At 36.5% G+C, this 24,338-nt stretch overlaps 1 protein-coding gene across 1 annotated transcript in view; it reads right to left on the reverse strand.

The window, feature by feature from the left end:
- IL1RAPL2 (interleukin 1 receptor accessory protein like 2) overlaps positions 1-24,338 on the reverse strand; it is a 541,021-nt gene that overhangs the window by 38,272 nt on the left and 478,411 nt on the right. Inside the window, exon 8 of the mRNA XM_089904905.1 lies at positions 2,961-3,090. Coding sequence (XP_089761031.1) covers positions 2,961-3,090 — 130 coding nt within the window. The remainder of the gene's footprint in view (positions 1-2,960; positions 3,091-24,338) is intronic.

The raw sequence follows: 24,338 nt of genomic DNA on the forward strand, positions 1-24,338 counted from the left end.
GCAGCTTTATCTGTAATAGCCCTCAAACTGGAAACAACCCAAATGTCAATCAACAAGTGAATGGATAACCAAATTGTTTATATCCATATAATGGAATAATACTGAGCAATAAAAAAAAGAATGAACTACTGATACTTGTAACAAGACAGATGAATCTCAAAATAATTGTGTTTAGTGAAATAATCCAGACAATAAAAGAGCACATACTGCATGATTCCATTTATATAAAACTCTATAAAATGCAAACTGATTTATAGTGACAGAAAGATAAGTGTTGTTTTGAAAGAAGGGCAGGAGGGGGCATTAGCAAGGAGCACCAGGAAACTTGTGGGTAATTTATATGTTCATTATCTTCATTATGATGATGGCTTCATAGGTGGATACATATATCAATCAGCCCTTACAGATTATACACTCTAAATTGTGTGTTTATTGTATGTCAATTATGTGCCAATAAACCTGTTTATTTTTTTAAAAATCCAATTAGTCATGTATAGGAAAAGGGAAATAATTATCTTAGGCTCATATAACTACTACCTTTGATCATTAAACATAGCTCTGAGCTTTTTGGTAGTGGAAATTTTGCTTCTTTGTACCACTGTACCTACCACTGGCTGTTTGGGGACCAGTTTCTTTCTCTTAAAAATGATGAGTGACCCTTAAAGTCTTTTACAGGCAGATATATTGAGAATAATTCTAAACATGTATCTTCTGAAATAAGTTAATATAAATTCATTTGCATTAATTTCATAAACCTTAACTTGAAATTGGCTAATAAAGTGATACCTATTAGGAACCTTAAAGATTAAATGGGAATTAATAGTTAAGAACTATTTGTAAGTAGTATACTGATTATTTTTTTCTGAGTATCTTTTTATGTCAGGCAATCAATTAGAAGTATTTTTTAAAAAATAGCTTTATTGAGATATCATTTACATACCATACAATTCATCCATTTAAAATGCACAATTCACTGTTTTTTAGTATATTCACAGGTATGTGCAACCATCAGCACAGTCAATTTTGTAACATTTTCATCACCTCCAAAAGAAGCCTTAGACTCAAAGGGCATAGAGATTCCTCTTGGGGTGATGAAAAATTTCTAGAACTAGATAGTGGTGGTGGTTGCACAACATTGTGAATGTATTAAATGTTACTGAATTGTACACTTTAAAATAATGCATTTTAGATTACAATATTGTATCCAGCACACCAAAACCCACTCCATAAAACTTACCCATATACTTTAGGTACTTACCCTTATCGCTCCATTCTCCCAGCTCTAAGCAAACACTAATATACTTTGGTCTCTATAGATTGGCCTATTCTAGGCATTTCATATAAATGAAATCATATAATATGTGGTCTTTTGTCACTGACTTCTTTCACAGAATGTTTTCAAGCTTCATCCATGTTGTAGTGTGTATCACTATCTCATTTATTCCTTTATATGGCTAAACACTATTCCACTGTATGAATACATCACATTTTATTTATCCATGCATCAGTTAATGGTCATTTAGGCTGTTTCCACCTATTGTCTATTATGAATAATGCTACTGTGAACATTTATATACAAGTTTTTGTGTGGATATATGTTTTGATTTCTCTTGGTTATATACCTAGGAAGGGAATTGCTGATAACTCTTTGTTTAACCATTTGAGGAATTGCAGAAAGTGGCTGCACCATTTTACACTCCCACCAGAAGTGTATGAGGGTTCCAATTTCTCTGCATACTCATCAGCACTTGTTGTAATCTGACATTTTGATTATAGCCATCCTAGTGAGTATGAAGTATTGGCCAAAAAGTTTGTTGGGGTTTTCCATACCATCTTACAGAAAATCCCGAACGAACTTTTTGGCCGACCCAATATTATCACATGGTTTTGATTTATCTTTCCCTGATGACTAATGGTGTCAGGTACATTTTCATGTACTTTTCTTCCTAGAAATATGCTCATATAGAGAATATTTTGCATAAACTCTCAGGGGGTTCATAGACCCTCAAAGTTATGTACCCCTAGAGGGGAGTTATTACATGGACACATGAAGAAAAACTGTCATGGTAGTTATTATAAATTATACCTAATCATAGTAAATAATATAATGTGTACATTTTTCTTTTACACTACTCTATATTTAATAAGAAAAATAAAAGAACACATTTTAACATTAGTTGCACTGAAATACTGGTTTGATTTCCATTTCATGATTCTTAATAGCGGTGGAGGGGGAGGGGTCCCAATTCCTATTGGAGTGAGAAAAGTACATTATATATCACCATTTCTGAAATCAAAGGGTAACCCCATAGACTGAGGTAGAAAAAATTACCTATCTCTTATTTGTACAATGTGGTCATATACATAGGATTAGAAAACCAATAGAATAGATATCTATATATCAGGGAGGTATCTGTGTAACAGGAGAGTGAAAAGAGGTCTAGGGAGGTACTAACCTGAAAGTCACTTTCAGGATGAGCAGTGGGTACTGGGAAAAAGAAACACTATTCAACAAGAGTCAACAGTTATTTTGGCGAGTACTGGCTTACTACTGCCACCACAGCTTTATACTCATGACATATGAAAGTTGTCTGTTCCCAGGGAGTAAATGAGCATTTGCCCTGTGGTCTGAAGAGTCACCTACAGAGTTTGGATCTTTGCTGGGACTAGAGAAACAGTGGCCTAAGCTTTGAAACCTTAAAGGAATTTGCTTAGGCAGCTTTGAGGGAATCATTTTACCCCATGGTATATTCTTAGAACCTGAGAAAACTTCCTTATATTGGAAGCTTATACATTAGCATTTCTTAAGACAGTCAGCCTCATTCTCTCCACCAGATCAGCTTTTAGAAAATGGAATGATTTGGAGTTGCAATTAAAATCCCAGGCAGAAGCTCTTCTAGGATGTTCCATTGCTTAACTGCAAACACAGCAAAGAAAAGTAAGCAGTTCAAGTTCTGTACCTTATTTCACCTTCTCTAATGTGACCTGCCAGTTCCTCAATAAACTTCTCCCCTTTCATCCAGTAGATCATTGGTCCGGACTCTCCACTGAATCCAAAGAATGCTTTGCAAGGGATGTTCAGAGGCTTACCTGAGAATGACAGAGAAAAAAAATGAGCAAATGGCTCTGGTTATCATTGGAAGACAGAAAAGGACCATTTAACATCCAAAGGAAAACTCAGAAGTGACCCATTTACAACTCTTCTTCCAATCACCTTATCACTGCAAATGAGAACATTTTAAAATAGTTACAAGGGCCTCTGGGAAATTTTAAAATTCAATATATTATCAAAAATGAGAAAGTAAAGAAAGTTACTAAGTTTTTAGAACTGCTTATTTTTACTGCCTCCCTCCTAGGAACTAATATGAAAGAATCATATGGAAGGAACCCTCTTTTATTTTCCTTTTTTGAGAATATTAATAACTGCTTACTTGGACTTACCTTTGAAGTTAACATTAATCAAAGTATAAGTTAATTTTTGATTTGTGAGAAAATATATAATAGACTATCCACTATTACTAAGATTGCATAGAGAAATTTTGTTAATTCTGATTATTGTATATTCTGAGAAAAACTGGATAATTAAAATCAAATAAGAATTTTATAATTATAAGAATATCTATAGAAAGTACATGCAGTGAAAACTCAGTCTAACCATATCTTCGATATTCCTTGTGTCACCTACAGAACTTAAATAATTCTAGGCAATACTGCAGTTTTTTACTATGCATCTTGGTGATTATAGCTAAAAACTTTGTTTTAATTATGAATTTATCATCAAATATATAAGCAATTATTTTTTTGCTGGCATTGATTTTATTTTCTTCTTACAAAGTACATCAGTAAGGGAAGAATGGTATAGAGAGTACAATCTTGACATTTCTGACAAAGGAATCCCCTAATTCATAAATCATAATATAACATATCATTTTCTCTATAACATGTAATTTTTGCCCTGGTTGGAGCACTAGATAAAGCAATTTCAAAAATATTTTTTTCCTTGTATAGTACATGGTGAAATTGTTCCCATTATAACTCTGAGCTGTGTAAAATTTCTCCTTTCTATTCTTAAATTGATCCAAAACTTCCATGTTCTAAGAACCATTACTTTTTGGGAACCTTTCTATTTAATCACCATAACTAGCAGATGGCTTGCTTTGAGGACCATTTTCACCAAGAAACAATTTTAATTGGAGTTAGGGTCTACATTGAGACAGTGGAAATTAAGAAAACCTCATAGACATATGGATGCTGGGTGATAGGCTGGGCTTAACCACAATAAGTGTTACCAAATATTGGTCTTTTTATAGTGTAAATTTCTCTCTCAGCAAGATGACTTGTCATGGACCTTTGGGATCATTCAATTACTCTCAAAAGCTTTGATATCAACAGTCTTTCATATATGTCATGCTAATCTGAAACAAGGTTATTCATTGTTTCTTTGAACATGTGTTTTGTGATACAAGCTTGTCTAAAAAATGGAAGACAGCCTTGTATAGCTAAGAGATGTGGGTCCTTGTTTTGGATCTATCATTAAAAAGTAGACTCTCTGGCCCTGGGTACATTACCTAACCTTTTACAAACTGATTTCTCATATATGTAATAAGGATGGTAATAATACTTTGGATGTTCAGATAAGACAATATCTACAAAAGTGCTTGGTGAACGTGCAAGTCCCATCCAAATTTAGCATGGTTGTGTTTTCCTTCCAAGGCTTGGTCTTTCAAAAAGTCAAATTTGAGGCATAATTCTATATATGTAATGAGATAGATAACTGTTCATTTTGATCCTGCCAATCTCATGTCTTTCTTTTACTTATGAATACCTATGGGGTAATATCCTTTTCTTATCAATGCTCTATAAATATTTCCCAGATTCTAGAGTAGGTGTGATTCATCCAAGCAGGCCCTGTGTTCTCTAAACCCGAACACAGGGTCTTTTTATGCCTTACTGCTCTTCATTCCCATGAAACTAAAGGTATTACAGAATGTCAACCTAGATGGCAAAAGATCCAGAGACTGTGATAAACATTATTATAAGGATCCCAGTTGCTAAAACTACCAGTATATACATTTATACAAATAAATTCTGGTTGTCATTCCTTTGGGCTATGTTGAAAGAATATATCAAATAAAATACCTTTTAGTGATTCTTAGCATGTGGGTACTCAGGCCTGGTTTGATTTTAATGGAAAAAGACGATTATAGCGATGTGCAAAAAGGTGCCTCCTTGAGGTGGTCTATCAAAAATGACAGCATCTGCCCTTTCCTTGGCACTACACAATGGGTACTGACTATTGCAGCGATTTCTCCTGGGAATGTTTTTACTCTCCTATCAGACAGGTTTTGCTAAATAAATGCAAGAGACATATTTCAGCAGTCTAGTTTCTACAAATGCTGAACAAATATCTTGAAGCCTTTGTCAACGGCTAAAACAGGAAGATGGTCCAATCATCATACACAGTACTCTGAGGAGAGTCCCAAAATGATCAGCTCTTGCGCCAGATAGTGAGAATCAATGTGTGCCACGTTGTGAATACCTCTTCTTTCAAAAGGCCTGGGAGGGATCTCAGCACTGATTGAGCAAATAACCTGAAACAGTCTCTCCAGGTTTTTCTAAAATCTGGCTTGCGTGCATGTGCAAACTCCTGTCTACCATTTGTATCTGTTTGCTATTGTATTGTTTTGCCTCCAGATGTTTTCAAAGTCATTCCTATGGTACTGTATATCCTACTAGTAGAGATGACCAACTCATATTTGTATCTAAAAAGGATTGTACAGTAGGTTGAAGACTATCAAAATAAAAATAACTCTGCGAGCTTCTCAGTGTTTTGTGCTATTTATAAGGTAACAGCTTTAGACATAACTCCCTTTTAGGTTCAGTCTGTATTACTAGCAATTTCTCTATCACTTTATTAAGTCTAGACCAGTCAATAAAACATATGTTCATACAAAGACTTATATATGAATGTTCATACCAGCTTTATTTGTAATACCCCCAAACTGGAAATAGTCCAAATGTTCATCAACAGGTGAAGGACTACTCTGGTACATCCATACAAAAAATATTCATCAGGTATGAAAAGGATGAAGTACTGATACATACCACAACATATGATTTTTGAGATTTAAAGCAATTATACTAAGTTAAAGAGGTCAAACAAAAGAGTACATGCTTTATGACTCAATTTATATAAAATTCTAGGAAGTTAAAATTAATCTACAGTTTCTTAAAAAGTTGAACATCTGCCATGTGATCCAACCATTCCATATGAAAGCCTATGTCTGTATAAAGACTTGTACACAAATATTCATATCAGCTTTATTTTTTCAATTGAGATATAATTGACATATAATATATTAGTTTTAGGTATATAACACAATGATTTGATATTTGTATATATTTGCAAAATGATCACCAAAATAAGTCTAGTTAACATGTCACCACACATAGTCATGAATTTATTTTTTCTTGTGATGAAGGCTTTTACGATCTACTCTCTTAGCAACTTTCAAAATGCAATACAGTACTAACTATAGTCACCATGTTGTACATTATATCACCATGACTTATTTATTTTATAACTGGAAGTTTGTACCTATTGACCCCTCATTTTGCCCACCCACCACAAACCCCACCTCTGGCAGCCACCGATCTATTTTTATCTATGAGTTTGTTTTATGTTTACTTATTTGTTTGTTTTAGATTCCACATATAGTTGAGGTCATACAGTATTTGTCTTTGTATGACTTATTTCACTTAGCATAATGCCCTCAACATCCATCCATGTTGTTTCAAATAGTGAGATTTCATTCTTTTTCATGGGTGAATGATATTTCATCACACACACACACACACACCACCTTTTCTTTATCCATTCACCCATTGATGGACACTTAGGTTGTTTCCATATCTTGGCTATTGTAAGTAATGCTCCAATGAATATGGGGGTGCAGATACCTTTTTGAGCTAGTGTGTTCATTTACTTTGGATAAATACTCAGAGCGGAATTACTGAATCATATGGTAGTTCTATTTTTAATTTTGAGAAAACTCCATACTGTTTTCCATAGTGGCTACACTAATTTACATTCCTACCAACAGTGCACAAGGTTTCCCTTTTTTCCACATCCTCACCGACACGTTATTTGTTGTCTTTTTGATAATAGCCATTCTAACAGGTGTGAGGTGATCTCATTGTGGTTTGATTTGCATTTCTCTGATGATTATTTCATGTACCTGTTAGCAATCTGTTGATTATCATTTCATGTACCTGTTGGCCATCTGCATGTCTTCTTTGGAAATATGTTTATTCAGATCTGCCCATTTCTAAATCAAGTTTGGTTTTTTTTTTTGGTTTGGTTTGCTATTGAGTTATATGTGTTCTTTATATATTTTGGATATTTACCACCTATCATATATATGATTTGCAAATATTTTCTCTTATTCAGTCAGTTGCCTTTTCATTGTTGATGGTTTCCTTTACTGTGCAAAAGCTTTTTTGTTTGATGTAATCCCATTTGTTTATTTTTGTTTTTGTTGCTTTTGGTTTGGAGTCAGATTTTAAAAATCATCTCCAAACTAACTGATATCAAGGAGTTTACTGCCTATGTTTTGTTCTAGGAGTTTTATAGGTTCAGGTGTTTCATTCTACTCTTTAATCCATTTTGAGTTAATTTTTGTATATGGTATAGGATATTCATCCAGTTTCATTCTTTTGCATGTGGCTGTCTAGTTTCCCCAATAACATTTATTGAAGATACTGGCCTTTCCTCATTGTATATTTTTTACTCCTGTGTCATAAATTAATTGAACATATATGTGTGGGTGTATTTCTGGGCTCTATATTCTGTTCCATTGATCTATGTGTCTGTATTTATGCCAGTACCATACTGTTTTGATTACTGTAGCTTTGTAATACAGTTTGAAATCAGGGAGTATGATGCCTCCATATTTGTTCTTCTTTCTAAAAATGTTTTGGCTATCTATGTCTTTTATTGTCCTATACAAATTTTAGGATTGTTTATTCTATTTATGTGAAAAAATGCCATTGCCATTTTGATAGGGATTGTATTGAATCTGTAGATTGCTTTGGGTAGTATAGACATTTTGACAGTATTGTTCCTTCCAATCCATGAGCATAGGATACCTTTCCATTTATTTTTGTCTTCTTCCATTTCTTTCATGATGTCTTATAGTGTTCAGTGTATAGGTCTTTCACTTCTTTGGTTAAATTTATTCCTAGGAATTTTATTCTCTTGATGCTGTTGTAAATGGAGTTTTATTCTTAATTTCTCTTAATGATAGTTTGTTATTAGTGTATAGAAATGTGACAGACTTTGGTATATTGATTTCATATCCTGCAACTTTACTAAATTCATTTATTAGTCTTAACAGTTTTTTTGCGGAGTCTTTATGGTTTTCTATACATAATATCATGTCATCTGCAAATAGTAACAGTTTTAATTATTCCTATTCACTTTGGGTGATTTTATTTATTTTTCTTACCTAATTGCTCTGGTTAGGACTTCCAATACTCTGTTGAATAAAAATGGTGAAAGTAGACATTCTTGTCTTGTTCTTAATCTTAGAAGAAAAGCTTTTAGCTCTTCACCATTGAGTATGATGTTAGCTGTGGGCCTGTCATATATGGCCTTTATTATGTTGAGGGATGTTCCCTGTATAACCACTGTGTTGAGAATTTCTATCATACTTGGAAGTTGAATTTTATCAAATGCTTTTCCTGCATCTATTGAGATGATCATATCATTTTTAGCCTTTATTTTTTGAATTTTATTTATATTTTTTATACAGAGGTTCTTATTAGTTATCTATTTTATATATATTAGGGTATACATGTCAATCCCAATCTCCCAATTCATCCCTCCACCCCCCACCACTTTCCCCCCTTAGTGTCCATACGTTTGTTTTCTACATCTGTGTCTCTATTTTTGCTCTGCAAACCAGTTCATCTGTGCCATTTTTCTAGGTTCCACATATATGCCTTTACTTTTTAATGTGATGTATCCCATTGATTTGCAGTTGTTTAGCCATTCTTGCATGCCTGGAATAAATACCACTTGATTATGGGGTACAATCCTTTTCATAAATTGTTGAATTTTGTTTGATAATGTTTTGTTGAGGATTTTTGCATCTATTTTCATTTGGGATATTGGCCTGTAATTTTATTTTCTTGTGGTGTCCTAGTCTGGTTTTGGTTTCATGGTAACACAAGCCTTGTAAAATGAAGCTGGAAGTGTTCCCTCCTCTACAGGTTTTTGGAAGAGTTTGAGAATAATTGGTATTAATCCTTTCATGTTGGGTAGAATCCATCAGTGAAGACATCCGATTCTGGACTTCTGTTTCTTGGGAAGTTTTTGACTACTGATTCAACCTCCTTACTAGTAATCAGTCTGTTCAGATTTTCTTTCTTCAGGATACAGTCTTAGAATGTTGTCTATTTCTAGGAATTTACCCATTTCTTCTAGGTTATCCAGTTTGTTGGCATATGATTTTCATAGTAGCCTCTGAAGATCCTTTTATCTGTGGTATCATTTCTAATGTTTCTTCTTTCATTTGTTATGTTATTTTTGTGAGCCCTCTCTTTTTCTTGGTGAGTATAGCTAAAGGTTTGTCAATTTTGTTTACCTTTTCAAAGAACCAACACTTAGTTTCACTAATCTTTTCTATTGTCTTTTTAGTCTTTATTTCATTTATTTCCACTCTGATCTTTGATATTTCCTTCCTTCTACTAACTTTGGGCTTCATTTGTTTTTCTTTCTCTAATTCCTTGAAGTATAGTTAGGTTACTTATTTAAGATTTTTTGTTTGTTTGTTTCTTGAGGTAAGCATTTATTGCTATGAACTTCCCTCTTAGAACTGCTTTTGCTGCATCCCACAAATTCTGGTATGTTGTATTTCCATTTTCATTTGCTGCACAGTATTTTATAATTTCTCTTTTGACTTCTTTGTTGATCCATTTGTTCTTTAGCAGCATGTTTAATATTCATATATTTGTGTATTTTGCAGTTTTCTTCTTTTAATTAATTTCTAGATTCATTTGATTGTTGTTGAAATGATGCTTGATATGATTATTTTTGTAAGTTTTAAAATGCTGTTTATTTTTTTAACATCTTTATTTGAGTATAATTGCTTTACAATGTTGTGTTCATTTCTGCTGTATAACAGTGAATCAGCTATACACACACACACACAAACACACACACACACGTATATATATATATATATATATATATATATGTACATATATCCCCACATACCCTCCCTCTTGTGTATCCCTCCCACCCTCTCTATCTCACCACTCTAGGTGGTCACAAAGCACCAAGCTGATCTCCCTGTGCTAAGGGTAAGCTTGATATGATTTTGATCTTCTTAAATGTATTAAGACTTATTCTGTGGCCTAACATATGATCTATTCTGGAGAATGTTCCATGTGCACTTGAGAAAAAATGTTTATGCTGCTGCTTATGTAATGCCCTTTGATTATATAATGAAGTTTGATTATTTTATTTGTTGAATCCATGAATATAGAACCTCAAATATGAAGGTACGACTGTATACAGTTATGTGTCTTGGTGTAGGTCTCTTTGGGTTCCTCATACAAGGAACTCTCCAGGTTTCTTGGATTTGGGTGTCCATCTCCTTCCCCAGGTTAGGGAAGTTTTCAGCCATTATTTCTTCAAATATGTTGTATGGCCTTTTCTCTCTCTCTTCTTCTGGGACTTCCTATAATGCAAATGTTAGTCTGCTTGGTGTTGTCTCATAAATTTCTTAAGCTATCTTCACTTTTTTCCCTTCCTTTTTCTTTTTGCTGCTCTGATTGGGTGAGTTCTACTGCCTTGTCTTCAGGTAAACTTTTCTTTGCTTCATCTATTATAGTGTGATGTTGAATCCCTCCAGTGTATTTTTCAGTTCAGTTATTGTATTCTTCAGCTCTGTGACTTATGTTTGGTACTTTCTTACATTTTCTATCTCTGTGTTGAAATTCTCATCCTGTGCTCATCCGTTCTTCTCCCAAGTTTGGTGAGTATTTTTATGACAATTGCTTTGAACTCTATCAAGTAAATTACTTATCTCCATTTCATTAAGGTATTTTACTGAGATTTTATTTTGTTCTTTTGCTTAAAACATATTCCTCTGTTTATTTTCCTTCACCCTCTGTGTTGACTTCTATGAATTAGATAGAACAACCACCTTTTCCAGTCTTGAAGTGGTGACCTCATGTAGGAGATGAACCTTGTTGCTCAACTCACCCTAGCTTTTGGTTGTCTCTCAAACCTTTGTGATTGTCCAAGCAGTCTATTATATTTTTAATAGCTCCCAGTAATTTAGGGTGTGTCAAGACTTGTCAGTGGCCTGAAGAGGGGAGGATCTCAGTCAGCACTTAGATTCAGGCTGATTGGAACTCAGATCCTCAGGAAGCAGCTTTTAAAGTATTCATATATAATAGTCCTGTGGATCCACAAGTGTAATCCCTGCTAGCCACCAGAGCCAGGCAATCTGGTGGTGTTCCCTGGGAAAACTTGGGGCTCCAGATTAATCTATAAGCTCCTCACTGGGAGACACAGATGAGCTGGAGTGAGTCAGAGGGAGAGCACAAAGATGATGTCACCTAGCCTGCATTCCTTGAGAGTACCTCCATTGTGTCTAGGTGTGAGCCAAATCTGAAGCTCTTGACTCAGGCTGAGGCCCCAGGACTAGCAAGTAGGCCTTTTTCACTGAAAAGCTGGGGATGTGTTCCAGTCTGCTGTCTGTGCAGTGCCCTGGGGGTGGTAGTCTGCCAATAACCCTTTCTTCCATTGTTACAGTCCCATGGGACTCAGGAACGCAAGCCCCCTGACTCCCAGAGCCAGATGATCAAGAGGCATTTGCTGGGCAGCAACTTCAAAAACTGAGGCACCAGATGTAAAATCTGGGGTACCAGACACAGATAAAAGTTCCCTTCTGAAAGATACTGGTGCTCTGGGGTGTGACAGAGAGAGAGCACAAAGACAGTGCCAGCCCTCTGAGGTCTCTGGGAAGGTTTATAGTCAATCTTTAGATGTGTTTAATTAGAAGTCTGCCCCTCAGGCTGCAGCCATGATGACAAGCTAACAGGCCTGTTTCACGGAAAGATTGAGCTTCTGGGTCTATTGTCTCTTCTTGTGCCCTGAGAGTGGTAGCTGTTTAAGAACTCTTTCTCTATTGATTATAGTCTTTTGGGACCTGCAAGTGTAAGCCCCACTGACCCTCAGAGCCAGGTGATGTAGAGGTGTCCACTGGAAGCAGCTGCAAAAAGCAAGGCACCAGATGTAAAAACTGTGGTACCAGACACATGTAAAAGCTCCCATCTGGGAGACACTGGTATTATGGAGCAGGCAGAGGGAAAGTGCAAAGATGGCGCCCACAGAGAAAAGAAAAAAAAAAAAAGATGGTGCCTGTCACCTTTAGCAAGGAAGAAGGAGAGTGTGAAAATGGCCCTAAACAGCCTCTGTCCCTAGGAGACTGGTGCTTTAAGGTTAGCAAATTAATCTCTTTCACATAAAGGCTGGGTGCTTTTCAAACAGCTGCTTCTCTGCTGGGCCCTGGGGTGAATGAGTCCACATGTGAGCACTTTAAGAGCTCTTTCTCAGTTTGCTACAGCCCTTTGGGTCTTGGGGATATAAGCCCTGTTGGTTTTCAAAGTCAGATGTTTTGGGAACTCATCTGTTAGGTGCAGACCTTAAAAGCTGGGGTGATCGATGTGGAGTATGAATCCTTCACTCCTCAGGAAGAAGCTCCAGGTTGGTGACTTCTCTCCCAACTGTGCGTTGCCACACTTGGGGTGGTATTTATGGTGAGTTTGTATCTCAGCCTCTCCTACCTGTCTTCTTTTCATTTGCCTAATGTGAAGGAGTTTCTTAGCTAGTTTCTATGACTTTTTCAGAGGAAATTATTCCATATGTAGTTGTTAATTTGGTGTGCCTGTGGGAGAAGATGAATTCAGGATCTTCCTACATCATCAATTCAAACCACCTCCCTGTATCAGCTTTATTTGTAATAGCCCAAAACAACGCAAATTTCAGTCAACATGTGGATGGTTACTGACACATTCTACATGAATAAAACTCAAAATCATTATGCTGAGTGAAAGAAGCCAAATGCAGAAGTCTGCATATTGTATGATTTCATTTATATTAAATTTTTAGAGAACACATGACTATAAAAACAGAAGCAGATCAGTAATTACTTATGGCTGGGGTCAGGGATTGACTGAAAATCTGAAGGAGGAAACTCTTAGGAAATGATAGCAGTGTTTTAAAGCTGCATTGGGATGATGGCTGCACTAATATGTAAACAGTTTACTAAGAGCCACTGAATGGTACACTTTCATGGGTAAATTGTATGATATGTAAATTTCAGCTCAACAAAGTTGTTAAAAGCTAAAAGAAATCCATGTCCTCAGGAAGTTTATGTCTGGGAGGGGAAAGAGGAAGAGGTGAAGGACAATACACAAAATGAATTAAATATAATGCAAGTTGCAAACATGTTATAGACATCTCAATCTTTGTGTTTTAAGAGCCAAAGTCATCACCCTAATCACTGAATTGTCTATGTATAAGTCTCCTGCAAGCCCAAGGAGACTCTGTTTTGCATTTCAAATCCATACAACTGGGACAACTTTAAAGGAACCAGAGGCTGAATTATCTAATGCGAGAGAATTGCAGGTAAGAGTGGAATGATAAAATTTATTTGGCCACACATCTTAATCTCCCCCTGTACCTGGACTTTCTAAGAATTTCTCAAGGGCAAAAATTTGACTTTCAACTTCTTTATCTAGATAGATCTGCCCCTCCCCGTATCCGTCTCCCATGATGGGCTATGGATTTTATAAAGGCCGCAGATAACCAGCAAAGCTCTACTCTTGCCTCACAGTTGTTCTTCATTCTTTGTTTTTCTCTTAAAACAGTTTTCAACAAACCTCTTTCAAATTGTCCTATTATCTCTATTTCTTGGGATGCAATTTTTTTTCTGTTTGTGTCAGTGCAAGCACACATACGGTGGTTACTTTTCTTGCAAGGTTCGTAATTACTGTGTTTTTAATCTACAGTAGGGATTGTTTCCTCTGGGAGTCCTGGGTGGCGAGTGCTGTGGAGGCATTCCCTCAGAGTGGTTCCGAGTTTGCCTCTGCCAATTTCTTACAAGTTTCACTGGTTTGGAAACAGTTTTTCTGTTAATTTCTTAGCTTGGGGGTTTGTACCACATGGGGGTTGTGTGAATTTAAAGTCCACATCCATGCTTGGTACAAGTTTAGAGTTCCAGTTTCTCTGGAGTGTCTCTTCATTCATGACCATGGACCGGACAGAATGTGAATTTCCTGGTTACTTTCCTAGACCAACGAGCAGAGTTTTCTACTTCCTGTTTCATAAAGTTTCAGGCTTCATAGATTATTCAGGCTTCTAGATTTTTGTTGGGCTCTCAGTTCTAGCTCCACACTTCACACAGATCTGTGGCTCTATCATCTGACCTTGAGCTCAAGCCCTTAGATTCCTAAGATCCTTATCTGATTCTGATAGCCTCAGGAGGTATTTAGCCTCCGTTTATGCTCCGTTCTCTGGGTTTGAGTTCCCTTTTCATTCCTAAAGCTTGGGAATTTCCCTTACTTGCTTTCATGCTGAGCTAAGCATGTACAATCTTTATTTTGACCAGCATTTCTCTGTGTTTAGAACAAGAGATGATTCTTTACCATATCAATTCAGTCTATCATATTAACTAGTTGTATAAAGTTCTACCACTGATATCTATAAGCAGTATATCTTAGGCCTGAATGATCAAGTTAATTTTACATTCATCCAAGGAATTGAAGGTAGAATTTCTATTCCTGTTACTGCTAACATAAACGAAGGTTTTCCTTTCTTCCCTGGGCTCACACTTAAATTTGACCTTTACAAGATGAGATGAAAAGAGGAGTGGATATTTGTGATGCCCAATGTAAAAGCCATCCACCTTCTTGCTCTGCTTTATGTACTTGTTTGTAGTTTCAACTTTCAAGAGCTTTATTCTTTCAGAAGAGAATGCATAATTAGGGCACACAACTTTTGCTTTTTTGCCCATGAAGTGCTGAGAGTGTCCTGAGCCACATGCTTCAATCCAGTTGGTTAATATTAGGACACACAAAACATAGGGGCATGTGTCTCATACTTTCATTTGTGAGACACATTTTAAGAAGTTTGTTCTAATAATACACTGAATTTGTAAATTAGTTCCTCAAAAACTCATAGCAGAGCTGAGGTTATCATTATATTGGTGTCACTCTTACTCATCATATTCATTTGAATATGCCCTTTCTTGAGTGAAAGATAAAGGATGGAGTCATAACTTGCGTATGGGGAATGTCCATTAAGAGTCTGTCTGATAGTGAATGTCATCTGTCCAGTGTGTTAAAGAGGGAAAAAGTTGAGAACCACTGATCCATGGATGTGGTTTTCTTGAGTTGAAGAGAACATATATTCTCTCACTTTGAAAAATTACACACAAACACACACACAAAGCAAAATAGCTCAGGTGTGGTTGAATCCCAAGATAGTTCTTCATTGCTCACACTGGCCTTTTCTATCAATCATCTAATATGCTAAGTAACCATTTGTAGCCCAAACTATACTGGTGAAAACTCCAGGGTCCTTGATTTCACTGAGATTACAGACTCATATTGAATGGATCATTGTGATTTAGACACAGGCTCACACAGAAATAAACTGACTTTCCTGAGGTAAAATAATGATCTAGTTTCAATGCTGAAAAACTAATTCATGTCTTCTAATATGTTAATACAGTGTTCAATCTACTATAGACAATGTTGCCTTCCCATTTCTATGTATCTGGAAAAGAAAGAATCCTTGACATTCTAGAGTGATTTTTTTTCTTTATTTGTGTATAATTGCTTTACAATGTTGTGTTAGTTTCTGCTGTATAACTAACACAACAGCTATATTGTGAGTGAATATAGCTATATATATACATATATCCCCTATATATATACATATATAGCTATATATATATATATACATATATCCTCATATCTCCTCTCTCTTGCATCTCCCTCCTACCCTCCCTATCTCACCCCTCTAGGTGGTCACAAAGCACCGAGCTGATCTCCCTGTGCTATGCAGCTGCTTCCCACTATCTATTTTACATTTTGTAGTGTATGATAATCTCAATAGATGCAGAAAAAGCTTTTGACAAAATTCAACACCCATTTATGATTAAAAACTCTCCAGAAAATAGGCATAGAGGGAACCTACCTCAACATAATAAAGGCCATATATGACAAACCCACAGCCAACATTGTTCTCAATGGTGAAAAACTGAAACCATTGCCTCTAAGATCAGGAACAAGAGAAGGTTGTCCACTCACAACACTATTATTCAACATAGTTTTGGAAGTTTTTGCCACAGCAATCAAAGAAGAAAAAGAAATAAAAGGAATCCAAATTGGAAAAGAAGTAAAGCTGTCACTGTTTGCAGGAGACATGATACTATACATAGAGAATCCTAAAGATGCTACTAGAGCCAATCAATGAATTTGGTAGAGTGGCAGGATTTAATGCACAGAAACCTCTTGCATTCCTATACACTAATGATGAAAAATCTGAAAGAGAAATTAAGGAAACATTCCCACTTACCATTGCAACAAAAGAATAAAATACCTAGGAATAAACCTACCTAAAGAGACAAAAGACCTATATGCAGAAAACTATAAGACACTGATGAAAGAAATTAAAGATGATACAAACAGATGGAGAGATATACCATGTTCTTGGTTTGGAAGAATCAACATTGTGAAAATGACTATACTACCCAAAGCAATCTACAGATTCAATGCAATCCCTATCAAACTACCAATGGCATTTTTCATAGAACTAGAACAAAAAATTTCACAATTTGTATGGAAATACAAAAGACCCAGAGTGATTTTGTGCACCTTTCCCCCCACTTCTTTCTAAAGAAGAACCCTCTTGCCATAGTGTTCTAAATTAATTGATACAGCCACTGGAGTGAATTATAAATTATAGTTGAGAGCAAGCAATTATGAAGCTAAAGGCAGGAAGAAAGAATGTATTTTTTTCCAGTAAGATTCAAAAGGAGATGAAAAGTTGATGAGGCAGAGACAGGCAATGGTTATCCCAGATGGTGGAAACTGCAGCAAAGTAGGGTTTTCGACCCAGAAGAGATTAAGACTTTGTGAGAAAAGAAAGTGGGTACCAAAGCTAACTGACAACTGACTGGGGAAGGAACAACACTGGGAGAAAATCCTTGAGTACCCTTAAACTAATTATTTGGAAATGGTGAAAAATATGTGTGTGTGTGTGTGTGTGAGAGAGAGAGAGAGAGAGAGAGAGAGAGAGAGAGAGAGAGAAATGGAAACTTCCTACTGTTTCATGTTTCGCAACGCATGTAAAGCCAGGAAATCTTTTTAGGGATGATGCCCACAGCTATTTGTCTATACTAGAGACAAGTAGCATAGCAGCAGGCCTCAAAGATGAGACAGAGCACTGTTTTCATGACTAAAAGTTTAAGCAATGAGGTTGCTTTGGTCTATAATCGGCTCTTAGGGATAAGTGGCACAAAGTTCAGTGAAAAATGAAATGTTTAGAGTTACAGGACTTACCAAGCTGTCACATCAAGTAGCCTCAATCTCAATAGAAGTTTCTTTCACTGAATTTCATCAAGAGTAAATAAACAGAACTCCCTTTGTGACTACATAGCATGACCATAAAACTTACTTACTTTACCTCTTTCATCTCCTTAGAACAGGGATTGGTTGGCTCAGTGTCTGAAGATACTTGTTTTCTCATTCATATTTCTGATTCAAGGACATCAGGTATAGGCAAGGCAGAAACACAGCATGGGAAGAGTACTGGAGTCAGGACACTGAAATTATAGACCTAGTGGTTTCACTCGGTTGTGTGGGGTTTTTTGCTGTTTTTCGTTTGTTTGTTTTGATAAGTTCATTCTCCCAAATAGCCTCAGTTTGTTCTAAAAAATGATAGTCAACTAAGAGAATTTCTAAGGACCCTTTCAGGTCTGACATTCTCATATTTCAAGAAGCTGGCGTACAAGAGTGAGTGTTAGGATTTTCCAGGTGGGAAGAATTTCTTCCATTGGAGTACAAGCCCTGGAGTAGCAGTCGTTAGTTCTCTTTGTAAAAGGAAGAGGATGTGAGTCTCTCTGCCTTGGGTAGGTTTTGGCTTTAGCTCCAAGGTCCCTTGGCCCTGGTGTTTTGTGTCTGAGTCTGCCTGCCTGCTGTGCCTGGAGTCCTAGTTCCTGTGTATCCCCCCTTAACCTCTGTTTACTGCAGAGTGAGTTTCCTGCCTATGCACCCTAACTTGCCTTGAACCCTAGTTCCTCTCTGTCCCACTGGCCCCTAGCTGCTTATGTTGGCTCTGCTGATCTTGGCTTATGGCCCTGCTTTCCTTGACCCAGTGCTTTCCATATCTCAGTTTGACAAAGGGATTTTAAAAAGTTCCCTATGGGAAAAGACAAAGACCTTGAGTATTAACTCACTACACTAGCAAGTCCAACTCATACTCAGCAAATTGAGATGGCAAGAGAGTGGAAGTAAGCAAATACTCTATCTGTGTGTGTGTATGCAAGTGTATATATAGTTGCAAAAGAATTCATCTGAATGGAATTAATTAATAGTTCAAAATTAAATACACATGATTCTCTATAATTTGTTAGGTGGAAGAATAAACAGACAACCCTTTTAATCTTTTACTATTAAATGACTTCATTTTTTAAAAATTCCCTTATTGATCTAGAAATCTAGGTTTGTAGGGTAGCCAACCTGTGTAATCATATCAGTTGAAAAGTGATTTAAATCCATGTGAGATTCATATTTAAAGTTATTTTCATTTGTTTCAAAAGTTATCTACTTGGTTTCCAACTATATGGAATTAAATGTTAAGGCTTATAATGTTACATCTATTCTAGGAACCAAAAATAAAACACAGGGTAACCATTACTTTCTGTAAAGGAGGTCACTTTTGTCATTTGAGAACATCTGATTGGAAACAAGTCTTTCTCACTTTCTCCCCTTCTGCATCATCAAAAGTGCTTTTGAATCCCTTACTGATAAGATCACAACTTCAGGTACTAGGAATTACTGGCTAGTCAAATCCTGCTGTACCAGTTCAGAGGAGAAATGCATCAATACAACCATGGTAATTCTTACTGTGTATCTGAAGATTGATCCAGGTATTATATGGTGACTGAAGAAAATGCTGATCTGTTTTCTGGGTATAATAGTGGGATTTAAAACGTGGTTGTGGAAAGCTTTAAAAATCTTCAACAAAATAAAAATAAAATGTGGCTGTAGATTTTTTGGGTTTTTTTTTTTTTTTTTTTTTTTGCGGTACGCGGGCCTCTCACTGTTGTGGCCTCTCCCGTTGCAGAGCAACAGGCTCTGGACGCGCAGGCTCAGCGGCCATGGCTCATGGGCGCAGCCACTCCATGGCATGTGGGATCTTCCCGGATCGGGGCATGAACCCGTGTCTCCTGCATCGGCAGGAGGACTCTCAACCACTGTGCCACCAGGGAAGCCCGTGGCCATAGTTTTAACATAGGTGACATTCACTTTGATAAGCCTTGCTGGCTGTTTGCAGGCTGTGACTCCAGAATCAATGTTTAAAATAATCCCACAAGGATCCTTTAATACTTCAGAAAAAGGATATCAAGGTTTAATGCCAGGTGAGAATATGAAACCTGAAGCTATCCACAGATTTCTGATCAGATTCATGTCACACTATTGATTTTCTGAAGTCCCACAACAGTTTTTTTGGACTATTAATTTCCTTTGACAACAAATTCCCCTTGTCTTGCCATTCATTAAACTCTGTTTTGCTGCCTACTTGATTGACATGCCTCTATGTTCCTCTTTTGCCCATTTGAAGCCTCACCATTCAATGTGTAGCTCAAGTGTAATCTATACCATGAAGTCAGCCCTGACTACCCTAAGTGCACACTGACATATCTCGTTTTCTCTAAAATCTATTTGCATATGTTCATAGGGAGTTAAACATCTAGTTGTGCTCCACCTCATAAATTATTACAGCAAAAATAAGCTAAGCACCTAATATGTTCTAAGTTAATCCCCAAAGTCACCCAGTGAGTAAGGTACTAATATTCTCAGTTTACAAATGAGCAAATGGAAGCAGAGAGAAGTTAAACATCTTGTCCAAAGCCACAGATATTGAAAGTAGGAAAGCTTAAAACCAGACAAGTTTAGCTCCATAGTCAAAGATCCTAACCACTCTTCAATACTGCCTTTTCACAGATGTTTGTCTCATTTACCAATTAAATGTTATAGTCTTTAAAAGTGGAAGCCATATTTCATATTTCACTTTCATTTCCATAGAGAGACTAGCATAGTGCAAGGCATGCAGTTGTGCCCAATAGTACTTGCTTGTTTCTCAATATCTTAGCTCAAATTTCAACTTTTCTTATTTTAAAAATTTTCTCTTATGGCATTAAATGTATCTTTGTAAGCCATCAAAATCCATCCATTTTGGAATAAAGCAGCATACAAATAATAATTGAATGCCCTGCATTTCAAGATTTTTCCTTTCTTTCCCCAACTCTCTTAAAGTGGGAGGAGGGAACAAAGGAAAAGGAAGAGGAACAGATGTGATCCATCCGTGTTGCCTTTTGAAAAATTCCATCAAGGCATAGTCAACAACAAAATGAGAAGAAACTTCAACGGTTATATGCCTGTGAAAATCAGCCAATGTGCTGTTTCAGGCAATACCAATAAAAGAGGGCAACTGTCACTTTTGCTTTGGATTTTATCTTGAATTGTTCTGTGCACGGAATCTTTCTCTGCCCATGTCCATAAATTCCAGAAGAAAAAGAGTTGGTTCAATGAATCCAGAAAGGGAGAATAGAACAATTACATTCCTTTCATTTAATAGTTCAAATAAATTTTCTATTCTTTAGACAGAAGGATACATGAACAACAGAAAATAAAGGATTTTGAAGCTAATTATTACAATTAACAATATCATAATACACAAGAAGTCACCTCATCTTTATGCCTTTGCTGAAAGGTATGATGATTAATAGAAACAAAGACCCATCATTAAAGTCAGAAATCAAGTTCTGAGTCTTATGCCAGAAACAACATGAAATGAAATTCTGAAAGTCAGTGAAGTATATTTTGGGGATTTTGTGCACCTTCCAGTAATTTATCTCCATTCCTTGAGCCGTATAATCCCCAGTTCTGGGTCCTCACTTTGTTTCTCCTGCAACAACAATGAGCCAACCACCTTGCTGGAGACGGATTCCCCACCTCATCATTCCTCTACCCTTCCCTACTGGTATCCTGCACTGCTCTTAGCCACTCAGTCTTCATAGCTTAAACAACTCTTCCCCACTGTAACTTTCCACTAAAAACTCTTTGTACCTTCCATAGTGAAAAAATTGACTAATTAAAAAAAATAATCCATGGTAATTTGCTAATATGGGGTAAAGCTAAAGAAGGGGGTTCTCCATACTCTTCCACATAATATGTGTTTTATTTCTTTGAAAACTAGTGTACATCTTCAGCAAAGTTTCTCAAAGAGCAGGCCAATATAATATTTGCTTAACAGAGTAGAGCTTTCTAAAATTCCTCTCTACTCATCTATTGACTCTAAGTTCTCAAATTGCTGCTCACAATATTTTCTCTCCCTCCTCTAAAATTCTTTCCCAATTACACAGGGAACTATCCTGTCTCCTCAATCATCCCCACTCTCTCTGCGCTCTGGATCTAGTCCTATCATCCTTCCCTTTCCTTTCCCTGCCATTTCCTTTATAAAGGCTCTATAAAGCTATGAATTTTTAGTATAAAATAATAAATGCTTATAAAATTCAACAGTGCACAAAATTTTTTAAAAATCAAAATCCCCTATTTTCCCAAAACAGTCACATGCTGCAACCTCCCAATTACACTGTTAATTGCTTTGTAAGTATCTTGTAACTAGGCTTCTGGGAACAATGATCTCCTTAGGTTTTGAATTTTCATAGCTTCTACAGTTCCTTGCACAAGTATGCCACTTCATTTCAAAAAACATATAACAAGTGCCTACCACGGGCAAAGTCTTTTTCCTTGGTGTTGAGAGGATATAAAATTAAATAATACATGGTTGGTCTCTGCCTTCAAAGATATCATGGTGTCACTACGCATTCTTTATCAAGATAGTTTCATGGCATTTCTTAGGTTGGTAGTTTTCCTCTCACCTGTTTGTGTTCAGTATTATTCTGAACTATTCACATGCTTGCTAGACCAGGATGATGTTTTATGCAGTCCCATATTTCCCACAGTGTGTATATTATACAAGCAGTAGGCCAGGAGTGACCTAGTTGGAAAAAAATCTCAGAGCCAATTGTTTCTGTCACACCCTCCTCTCTATTTGACTGGAGCCAACAGGGACCTCTCAACATCATTCCACCCTGGCCCATTCCCTACACCCTCTTTCACTTACTCCTTATAGTCAACACCTGATTGAAAACAACCTCTTTCCCCTCCAGCTCTCAAGTAGATACTCAAAGATAATTTTCCTTGACCATCCAGCTCAGAAAATGAAGGAAATCACCTTTCCCAGTGCATTTGGGCAGGAAACTGGTTAATGTGAGTTATACCTTATGCACATGTACTGGCCCTCTGCCACACTAACATTCATGGCCATCTGAAGGAAGAGACAGCCTATCTGTAAGAAGCCATGTCAGATGTGACTGAGGAAAGGTGTCTAATTTGCCAGCTAGAAGTCAGGGCTAGGAAGTCAGCCTGTAAACAGAGGAAACAGGGATACAGCTTTTGGAAGAAATACTCAAGTTGACAATGTCAAATAGCCTCTGCAACTAGCAGTACAGATGGTGATGTAAAAGACCCAATAATCTTGTTATCTCTATTCCTTGTATTCATCATCACAACCACTCAACGAAGATCTAGGTTTTCTGCATATGATTTTCTCAAGAGGACAGACATTGAGCTCCTTGAGGATAGAGAGCTGGGTCTCTTTTTCCCCATCCTCTTTAGTAGCTTGCACATTATTAGGCACACAGAAGGTCTGAATTGCTTTTCTGACTAGAGTACTCCTAGTTTAAGGATAGAGGAGATTGCATTCAGGAAAGAAAGGTATGCTTGTTTTAATTAAATCCCTTGTTTCATTTTTCTCTTTCAGGAGATTGTGCTCTAGACCTCGGTTTCATTTTCACTATTATCACTTTTTTAGTATCAGAAACCACTACGACTTCTAGGTTTTCCTTTAGTAGTCTATTCCCAGTTGCACTTCCTTGTATTTCCTTATCCCTAATATTTATCCTAATCCTTTCTTTTCTTATCTACAGATGACTAGTCTTAGCAATCCCAAGTTATGTGAATAATTTCCTTCCTGCGTTTATATTATTGTCTTGAATATACATTCAAGAACAGCATCTTGTACTTAGCAGCTTCTTTCTCTTCATGAGTCTTTCCTTAGAACATTCTTGCTTTCTCTTTTTGTACTTCATATTGCAGATTTTCTTCTGTTTATCCCCACTCTTCCTGTATGTGTTACAAGATCTACATGAATCATTCCAGATGTTGCCTTTTAAAGGTCAAAATTACCTGAACATAATTGCCCATGGTTATCTACGAAGAGGCAACAGGGAAAACAGAGTTTACTGAAATCCATAAATGGTATGAAACCATGTTTTGTATATTAGTTTGAACTTCTCTTTATAGTTTTTTTTCCCCCAAAGATAGCTAAAGGAGCCAAACTGACTCGGCTGTTAATTCCATTCTCTGCCTGTTCACTAAATAAGGAAAGAAAAGCAGTGCAGTAACTTAGCAGGTAAAAGGAAGGAAAATAAGCCATTCAAATGGTGTAACTAATTCCTGAATAGTTGCCAGTTGTCTATCTTTTATCTCTTTGGCCTAGACATACATATAAACACCTATTCACTCACATATATCCACTTAACGAAGATATTGTTCTTTACTATGATCTCTATCTCTCTCTCTCTCTGTGACGTGGCATTTTCTCCCTGAGTTAATCTGTCTCCACCATATTCCCCTCACACTATGTATGTATGCACATAAGTTTGTACCTCAAAAATCATCTCAAGTAGGACCTGTTAACCAAAGTTATACATCTGCTATGTACACAGCTCTGCTGATAGCCTGAAGAGAGGGCAAGAAAGAAAATAATAGAAAATAGCTCAACAGGAAAAGTGTCCATACAAAATCTGCACTTAGTTTTATGGCATATAGCAAAACCTTAACATTTAAAATATCTGCTAATTTAGAACAAAGATTGCTAAAGCAAGAAACAAAATAGTATA

This window comes from Delphinapterus leucas, chromosome X (assembly GCF_059928025.1).
Source record: "Delphinapterus leucas isolate spDelLeu-1000000601 "Yukka" chromosome X, BTC_Dleu_Yukka2, whole genome shotgun sequence".
Classification (NCBI taxonomy): domain Eukaryota; kingdom Metazoa; phylum Chordata; class Mammalia; order Artiodactyla; family Monodontidae; genus Delphinapterus; species Delphinapterus leucas.